We start from the raw sequence: 9,844 nt of genomic DNA, 5'->3' as shown, positions 1-9,844 counted from the left end.
TATGTCATGGAACTAGTTTTGAGTTTCTGCTTCTGTTTAAAATGACAACGACAACAACAAAGCAACCCCCTGGAAATGCTGTTAAAAAGCTTTGTACTTATTTTTTCTTCAGGTTTCTAACAGAAAACAAATATTAGCCCAGCAGCGACTTGAACAGAACCCATATAAAATACAGCTTTAAAAAAACAAAAACAAAAACATATTTTCTTAAAAGTGTTGATTAATCTACAGATTTAAAAAGAAGCAATAAAAAGCTATCCTGAGTGTTCCACTTCTGCTGGGTAAAAGCTTACTTCCAACTCCTGTCCTAGAGCACTCAAATTATTTTCATAGGTAGGTATTTTTTTTCTTCTACGGAATTCAGGAGTTTTGTGAAAAAGGGAAATCTTGCATGAAGTGATTTGGTACTTTCTGCTAATAGCTGTACCTCAAAAAAATTAGAAAAGGTGTCAGTGGTGAAAATATATTTTAGAGCTCTCAACCTGCAAGTCTTATATTCTATCATATAAATTACTATCTATTCGTTGTTACAGGTAGGGTGAGACGCATTGTTAACTCTTGCTAACTCATTATTAACTCTCAAACTGAAGAAACAAGTGAAACTTTTATGTCAACTCCTGAAATATCAGGGAACGTTCTTGCTCTGTTCATACCATACAGTTTTAATATTTAAAATGAACTATGTATTTAGTGATTTAATTCAGATGCTGTACATTTTTAAATGAAATAGGATCAGTAAGAATTTACTCTTAGTAACTGAATGAAGGGTTTTAAATCTAACACATCTTTCGTGCAAAGTGAGAGAAAAGGTCAGCATCTGAAGAATGTATCTGGTTACAGGTAGTTTAATGAACTTTTATTGCCAAATTAGGGCAGGAACTATTTTATCACATGGGACATACAAGCAAACAGATTTCAGGACTACCTTACATGCTATTGTAAATCACAGCAATACATTTTAGAATGTGTGAAACATAAGAAAATAGTACTTTGGTTGCCAAAAACAGAGTCTCTCAGACATTTCTTTTGCTGAACAGAAAACCTCAGACATGCAGTGACTTTATGCATCTATATGTGGCACTGTAAGATGCTGAAGATGGTCCAGTGTTGCTTCAGGATCAGTCTTCTCATAGCTATGTGTTTCCCGGACTCTCGATAACCAATTTCTGCGTGGAATACAGTTGGCCAATAGTAACCTGAAATCAAATCAAAATATTAGAAAGCCAAAACTGGAAAGTAAACATATATAATTATAATTTCAACTTCACAAAGGAGATTAAAAACTAACCATGAAGTGAGTAGCCCATGTATTATGCTTTTTCATAATGACATTTTCCTATAAGCATTTTTTCTAAATAATATTTTTCATCACCCTAGGCCTTAAGAAAAATAATGAATATGTAAAGTAGCTGCATATATAAGATTTTGAAATAATGATGTTGAGGGATACTGCTCAAAGGCACACTTTAACATTAGAAGTCACTACAGAAGAAAAGCAAACAGCCTCCATATTCAGAAAAATGAAAAGAAGGATAAAATAAAAAACTAAAAAAAAAGTTATTATCAGCAGGTATTTCTGATTACGCTTTTGGGTGGAGAGCCTAGATAAAAATTGCATGGTAGGGTACTGTTTTCCAGCTCACTTGGAACCCTGATTTCTTTGCCTCACAAATGGTGAAAAGTTACCTGTACAGTTAGTTCATCAGAAACATTTTACACAAGCTGGGATGGACCATGAGAGGCTATTCACACTTCATGTATTTAAGCTTTCCAGTGATATGAGGAAATGAAAAATAACTAAAATGCAACACTGATGTTTTTTGATTCCTCCTGTCCTTTTCTAGCCTGCATCGTAACACTGGTAAACTGTAGCTGGCAACAACAGCAGTCACACACAGCTCTTTACTCAACGGTTGAGATGTGGAAGGAAGAAGTTTCATGTGAGTAGGCTAACATAAGCAGGAGAAGACAACATTTATTTTAAAAGTATAAAATTTGGAGTTGGATTTTTAATATTGATTATGCCATTTCTTGCCCCTAACTCTCTCCCCAAGGCCTGGGTACACAGCAGCTCTGTGTTCTTTTCACTGAAAATGTTATATTTAATTAAGGAAGTAGGACAAAAAAGGCAGGTGCATAATTACATGAAGCAGAATATATGTAGCAGAATTTAATACTGTACTAACTATACTTTCTCTCAAAGTAGAAAGAAATACTGAAATATTTTTTTCAGCATTTTTCATTTCCTATTTTTGAGGGGAAAAAATCCTGGCAGGTCTTAAATTTCCTCATATATGCCCACGCTCACATAAATGTAGATAATATTGCCTTTTAGGAAATTAACTATTTAATCTTGATAAACAGCCTTGTCTGAAACATGTAACACATTGATTTTAATTTTGAAATATTCATTAGGTAGGAGGACTTACGAGCCATTCTTAAAGGAACAGCAGTTCTCCTTGCCAGCAAATACTCCACTCTTGAGGCACTCGGAGCTAAGTCAGTAACAGCATATGAACAATTCTGATTATTTCTGAAATTCCTTATGAAGTATGCTGCATAGTGAGTATTTAAAACAAAGGCCATACGTAACTGTGTCATGTGTTACTGACAGAAATGTTAAGCTGTCAACAAGCGTCATCAAACGGAACTCACTGCTTCAGGGTTACACGGCAGGCTATATATACTTCACTTGCTGCCTTACCACAAACCATGCTGTAGTACTTGATTTTTGTATTGTGTGTTTTGGACCCCGAAGAATCTTTAAGCCTTTCCCACACAGCGCAGCAAGTTTAATGGGAGGCTCAGAGAGATTACAAAAATGCTGAAACTTGAATTGCCATTTTTTCTCCACCCACCAGGGAGAGGGATGAGGCTGAATACGTGACTTCTCAGTCAGTCACACTCAGCCAGGGCACGTGGCATTGTAGGAGAAAGATGAAAGCTGCTGTTTTTTCTCTCCTTGTGCCAAGAGGCGGTATTATCTACCGCTGTACCTCTTGACTTGAACACAATAAAGTCACAGATGTGTGTGTTGAGCTGTTCCCTTAACAAACCACAGGTTTGCACACATTTCAGAGAGTGTACAGTCAGTAACGCTGTGCCCTTCTGTCTTTGCTAGTCTGCTGCAGCTGACATGCTGTTGCCTCACTTCCAGAATCTATTCCATAACATTTTAAGCTGAACTTTGAAACTTAAGTTTTTTCTTTTTTTTTTTAAAACCGCTAGCCTCAAATTTCTTAAGTAATGATCAAGCTTTTCGCTGTTTCCCATGCACTTCAGACAAAACAAATACATGTTCCATTTATAGCTGTTGAAAAATTCACACTATAAACATCAACTGCATCAGCAGAAAGACTGCAGCAGTATTGACACATGGACATTCATTAACCCTCTGAATCGAAATAAAATTCCTAGCACACCCTCACGAAAGTTAAGTCTAAAGAAAGCTTTCCAACAGTGAGCATCACCACGGATCATTCCCCTGAAGCTTTTAAAGAGTTAAGCAGCTATCTGTCGTATTCTTACTTCACCATGCATGCGCATTTAGTTTATACACAGCATGCCATTTACTCTTCTGGCAGATGGCTGGAAGCCAGCACAGAGGTCAGTGTCACAGCATTTTCATTAATCACAGGAAACTGTTGTGGAAAAAGGCTCTACCATTTGCTCGGCAACCTTGTTGCCCGTGATTTTATTTACCTCTGTAAGGTAATGGTGCAATTTGATTCTGCAGGAAAGAATGCATGATAAAGAACCACTCTGTCATCAGGAAAAGACAATCAATAGAAGTATAAAGCTGCTTTTCAGATCTTACTGAATGACTTCTATGTCAGGATGAGTCTGTACTTGATGATTCAATTCTGCCTGCAAAATTCTCTACTTTAAAAATAAGCATGACGCGTCCAGGTCTCAAAACCTGACAATTTATCCTTGTTTGAAGTTTTAGTATTATTCTATACAGTCCTTTTTTTTTTCTCGTGAATGTGAAAAAGTTAATCTTGCCTTCCACCTGAACTCAGGACAAGCCATGGTTTCAGAAGGAGATTTGTCAGTGGACGTAAGCGGGGCAACAAATGGGGAAAAAAGTTACTGAACAGTAAGCACTGATTCATCCTATAGCACAACTGTTCTCTGCTTCTTATTTGGTGTTTATGCATTCACTTATAAACAAGTGCTTTCCTTTGCTTGTGGCTGGCAGCAGTGACCCCAGGAAGGAACTAAACTATTTCATGCAGTCTTCCATGGCCAGCCCTGCCATACCGCTACATTGGGCCTGAATCCCAGGGGCTGCCCTCCTGTCTGACAAAGCCAGGGGCTTAGATCTTGCAGACCCACCGCCACCACTTGCTACGTACTGATGGATCTTCTTCAGCTTTTCAAGGTATATGGCATGTCTGGTGGCATGAAGATTTTAGTTTGCTGCTCAGAGCTGAGCGAGAAGGCACTGCTTAGTATTTGTGCAGCTCTGAAAACAAGGTGACCAGGTTTTAATTTTTTTCTGGTTTGCCTCAGTCCTTTTAGAGGGCATGGTTCTGCTCTGAAAAGTACGGTGACATCTTTCCTTGGCAGCTCTGTCTATATTCAAAATGTCTGTCCACTTTAATAACCAGTACCACATTTTATCCTCCTTAGGGCAAAAGTGGCCAGGTGCCTATTTTTTCCCCATGTAATTGACAGAAACGTAATTGAGCGGTAAATAAACTGTGAGTACTAACAAATCCTGCTGAGCCAGCGGAACAAGATATTTCTTGTCATTGTCCCCAAACTACTCATCGTTATCTTCCTGCCAAACCTGACAGTCTCCCAACCACTAGCTACCTGCTTGCGTCAGCTGTCACTGACAAATTTCAATCAGAAAGCCCTAAAACCACTCAGGGAATTTGCTACGGAGCAGATCTGAGCGAGGGTAACATCCAACAGGAAGAGGCAGCGTACAGCCATAGTGTACAGCCATGCGGGTGGCTCTGAAGAAGGATGGCCACAGCATCAGTAAACAAATTCAAAGTCAAAACAACAAGAATATAATCTCTTAGCAGGACTGACACCTAAGAAGGGAAAACACCAATTTAGGTCTCAAACCTTGACAGCATCTTAGCACCTTGCAGAGCTAGATGTTGACATACCTTGACTGAGTTTCCCAGCACGCAAAAATCACCATCCTCCTAATTGCAATCACGTATGCTTTCATGTAAATTAATGCAATATGACTACAGACACTTATAATGGTATCTTTTACCATCCCTTTCTAAGCAAAATCAATATAAGATTTGTATGGGAAGCAAGTAGAGTGCTCAATGGAGCAAAAGATAAAGTATTTTCTCCTAATGATGTTTTGGGTGTTTATTAATCTCTCTGCTTGCAGCATAATTAAGTTCCAAATCTCCCCATAGAAACTTTATTTTCTATTGTGTGTTTGTTTAAATCAACTGTTAATCGAGTGATGAGATGGTGCCCAGAGAAACTACCCTTGAATGCTTCCCATGTGGTTTCCCTTCTCTGTCCCTTCTATGCATCACCCCATTTGTAAAAACAAACAAAAAAATAACAGTATTTATTTAATAACTCTTCCTCATTTAAAAAGAGTTTCTGAAGTAATCTCTCAGCAGCAATATTCTGCCCACAAAAGCAAACCAGCCCCAGGTTTTCACACCCTTTATTTTTGTGTGATAGACAAAAGCAGGAGCAGCCTAACAGGAGATGGCAATAACATTCTTGCTCTGTGTAGAATCGTGTTATTGGTAAAGACAAGGTCTGAACACGTGAAAGTGCCACCACAACATTGGAATGTGAAAACGTCATAAGCAAGCAATTCCTTTAGCTCTCAATTATTTAAAAATCAATTTCCTGAGAGAGTCATCATGGAAGCAATAAAAAAACATTTCTTATTTTTTCTTCAAGAAACATAGATGATAACTAAAGTTGATGTACCACAGATGGCTTTGCATATTAAACACGTTTATATACAGATAAATATATATATATAGGTTATTTCATATACATGTACATACACATGCACACACACACATATATGTAAAACAATCTCTACATAAACACAGCAATCTTCTCTCTTTTGTTGCACATTTGCTTGTAGGGAAGAAATAGTTCCCTTACTACATTCAGGAATCACACAAGCGTTTTCATGGTTATTAGGGAAAGAAAGTCCTGTTTATTAATGTACCTATATCATGTACACACATGTTAAATCAGCTTGGTTCGTCTTGTTGCACCTGAGAAGTTGACAGGTTTATTTTACAGGCACACTGCTGAACCTCAACTAGGAAGAAAAGTCACTGATGACTCCACAGTCATACCACATATACTGCTGGTGATCCTGGCCCCTAACACCATACGAAGAACTCACCCTTTTCTGTTTTCTTGCACCACGATTACAAAATGCGTATTAAGTGAATACTGACAATAACAGAAATGTATGAGAATAATGATTACTTGTAAGAGCCAGCCAGTGTCATAAGTTGTTTACCTACTATCTTTCCTGTTGGACGATGTTGACCAATTTGCAATCCTATTGCAAATGTTAGTAAGTGGATATTATTGTAATTACAAAGAATTATCTTTTTTTCTCATGCCTGAAATCAGATATGTTATGCACAACACACTTTATCATAAATATTTTCCATATTAACTAAAGCCACTTTAATGGCTTTTATACAAATATAGACAGTAATTTTTGAAATGACTTTGTAATGCAATAATAAATACACCAATGTGGCTCATAGTAATTAAACCCAAACAGCAAACCAAAACCTCATCAATAACTGTTCAGTGCTTTACCAAATCTTTGTGTTGATGTTAAATGCTGTAGCAGCAGACTTATTTATTTTTGCTTAGGAAAGAGGGATGAAAAAACTGCATTTGGCTCCTTAAAGACAGTTTAAACACAGGTTCTTTACAGCTCAGTTCTTCTGAGCTGGAATCAGTATAGAATAAATTATATGATTTTGGAGACATTTCTTTTCATTTTCAGTGATTCCACTTGTTCCAGGAATGGGAAAGAAAGTGAAGGGAAGCATGATGCTAAGAAGTTAGACGTTGTATATTCTGCTTTTGCCTGTGTGTTACAAGTGCTGTTTTCTTTGTTCCTTTGAGCCAAAACATCTTCTACAGCCAGTGCTACAGGAAGCTTTTGAAAAGGCAGGAAAATAACTTAACAACCATTTATTCGATTTTCAGTAAAGAAGGTGTGAAGTAAAGTAAACTAGCTAATAGTCAAGAATTTCTCTGAAAGTTATTTCTCTTCATATTGATAAATTATGTAGTTTTGCTAGAACCGTAAGCACAATTGGCACGTTTTTACTCAGCCCATCACACATAGTATTTATTTAGTGCTTTTATTAATCTGTTCTGGGGGTCCCCCTAAAGAGATACTCTTCAGCAGAGAATCATATCTAATCCAGCAGTGATTAACACAAAATACTGTAGGCATATATACATATATACACAAGTGTATGATGAACTACAATTGCAAGATACTCTTCTTTTTAGATGCTATTTCTTACTAAAAAGAGGATTTATTATTATTATTATTATTATTTTTTAGAAATTACACAGACGTGCTGCTATCCTTACAGACAAAGTGGACATGACAGATATGGCCTTTGCTCCAAATAGCTACACACTTAATATAGCTTGAAATAACAAGTAAGGGTCCTAAACAGAAAGGAAAACATTGGAAAGACAAGTGGACAAGATCATGTGCTCCTTTAGTAAAGTCACACTGTTTCACTTCTCTTATTTCCTCCAAGCCTCTTGGCCTGCAGGAAAAGTGAAGGTGACAGGCAAAATGCCATCTTAAAAGCACGTGGGGCAATACCACAGGTGGCAGAAGCAGCAGCCTGCTGCAAAGGGGGAAGAAAAGGAGGAAGAGGCATCCCTCTACTGCTGCAAAGGTGACCCTCTATGGATGGCAGAGTGGGTCACAGGAGTGCAAGCAGCAACTGAGCTGGGGCTGAAACAGCCAGGTGCAGGTTTGAGATGACATGCACCCAAGGAAGAAACAGATCTGCAGACTAACCTGGAGATAGCTCGCTGACCCTGAGAGATCTCTGCTTGCTTTCCATGTACTGGCAATCGCTGGGCACACACCTCTCCTCTTCCTATTTGTTGCCTGCTATCATACTTCAGTATCTTGCCTTATCTCTCTCGTTTATATATGAAACCTCTACCACCACAGAGAAGATCAAACTCTTCAGAAAACCAAGTGCAGAAGCAGCAGCTTTTCTAGAGTCAGTGGGTAAGGGGGAGAAAATATAGCCTGAGCTCTTCCGAACATAGCATGCAGAACAGAAGAATCACTTGGCTAAGATGCTGAGCGTGGCAAGACAAGGTATACAAAACATTGGTACTTGAAAATACAGAGAGCTAGGCAAAGACCTGGATAACACTGAGTGTGGTGTAACAGGTACTCTGGTAATGCTGACACATTTGGTATGGAAATGCCCAAGCCACACAAAGAGAATCCTGTGTTTTGTAGCAGCTACATAAACAAAATTAACCAAAGTCAGTGGGAGTGCCTGCCTTACTTTTTTGATTAGTATCATACAACAGCCACTTTCTCAAAATACGTATTTTGCACTATATCCAGTAAAATACCGTATTTTGTTAATGGCCTTTGAGCCACAAGAATGTTTAAAAAATACATTTTTATCTCCCATTGGTGCTTTATTCTGGGAGGTGAAAGACGCAGCGAGCTGCTGAATTTTTACATGAATGTGTATCAGCCACAGTTTAATTATTTGCTGCTTATTATTATCATACACGTCTGCTTCAAGACTCCAGATTATCCTCACTTGAATTGCTCATGCTGGTTACAGGATGGCACCAGGTACACTGAATTTTGTAGAGCTGAAGGATGCTTTAGTACCTTTTCAAAGTCTTTCAACATTTTGAAAAAAAGAAAAAGTCAATCCTACACCCCATACACTTTCCCAAGACCTAAGACACATAAAAACTCTTTTTCTGTCCTTCAAGAAAACTAAAGCTTTGATAAAAATAAGAATTAAACTTATTTTTACATAAAGAACAACTTACTTTAATGTTCCCACGTCTTTCTCTGCACTGATGCTACCTTACACATACCTCAGACATGACTACTGAGCTTATCTGTGTGCACATTCAAATGACATAATTAAATTTGAAAGAGCTGAATTTATCTTTAGAAAATATATTCCTATTTCCAAGATAAATTTTCTGTTGGATGCTTTGGATTTAATCTCTATCTTCACCCACAAAGTAGCGCTTCATCTATTTAAATATTTACTTGTCAAGTCCCTATTGCTGAGGCTAATCCAGCACTTAGCTGATCTGTAAATGTATTAGGAAAGGAGTAAGAGCTTTTATTTTTCTGCATTAACAAGACTTCCGTTTTTGGCAAAATTCTAACATATTACTAAACTACAGTCATCTGTTCCTGACAGAATCACAAAGATAATTTCCTTGTTTATCTGACTCTCTTTGATGGAGGATATCCAAAGTTTTTTTTTTCTTGTTCAGCTGTCATTTGCATTTTAGTATCTCCAAGTCCAAATCCCGCACCTGAATGTGACCTGCACTTCAAAGAGCTTTTTCTTTTCTCTTTTTTTTTTTTTTTAAATGGAAGCATTACAATGGAAGCTGTATAAAGCACACAACATGCTTGCTTTCACATCCTCAAGGGACCAGAAGCGGTCCCTCTAGCTCTTGGGAAAGACTTCAGCATTTGGAAATTCAGCTGGAAAAAACATTGCCTGGACCGTCACAACTCTTCAAACCCCTGAGTAGGGAGCAGATAAGTATGTTGATGTTTTAGGGCTAAGGATGGATTTGCCAAATTTCAGCCGAGGTT

At 37.8% G+C, this 9,844-nt stretch overlaps 1 protein-coding gene across 2 annotated transcripts in view; it reads right to left on the bottom strand.

Annotated features, from left to right (window-relative positions):
* Nucleotides 1-829: 829 nt before the first annotated feature.
* LYRM4 (LYR motif containing 4) overlaps nucleotides 830-9,844 on the bottom strand; it is a 94,146-nt gene continuing 85,131 nt past the window's right edge. For both annotated transcript variants that reach the window (XR_004780754.1, XM_035560317.1), the window contains one exon: nucleotides 830-1,196. Coding sequence is in view for 1 of the 2 variants with exons in the window: in XM_035560317.1 (XP_035416210.1) it covers nucleotides 1,134-1,196 (63 nt within the window). In the remaining variant the exon portion in view is untranslated. The remainder of the gene's footprint in view (nucleotides 1,197-9,844) is intronic.

Source organism: Cygnus atratus, chromosome 2 (assembly GCF_013377495.2).
Source record: "Cygnus atratus isolate AKBS03 ecotype Queensland, Australia chromosome 2, CAtr_DNAZoo_HiC_assembly, whole genome shotgun sequence".
Lineage (NCBI taxonomy): Eukaryota > Metazoa > Chordata > Aves > Anseriformes > Anatidae > Cygnus > Cygnus atratus.
The sequence above is the reverse complement of the archived record's forward strand: the minus strand, read 5'-3'. Positions and strand labels throughout refer to the sequence as shown.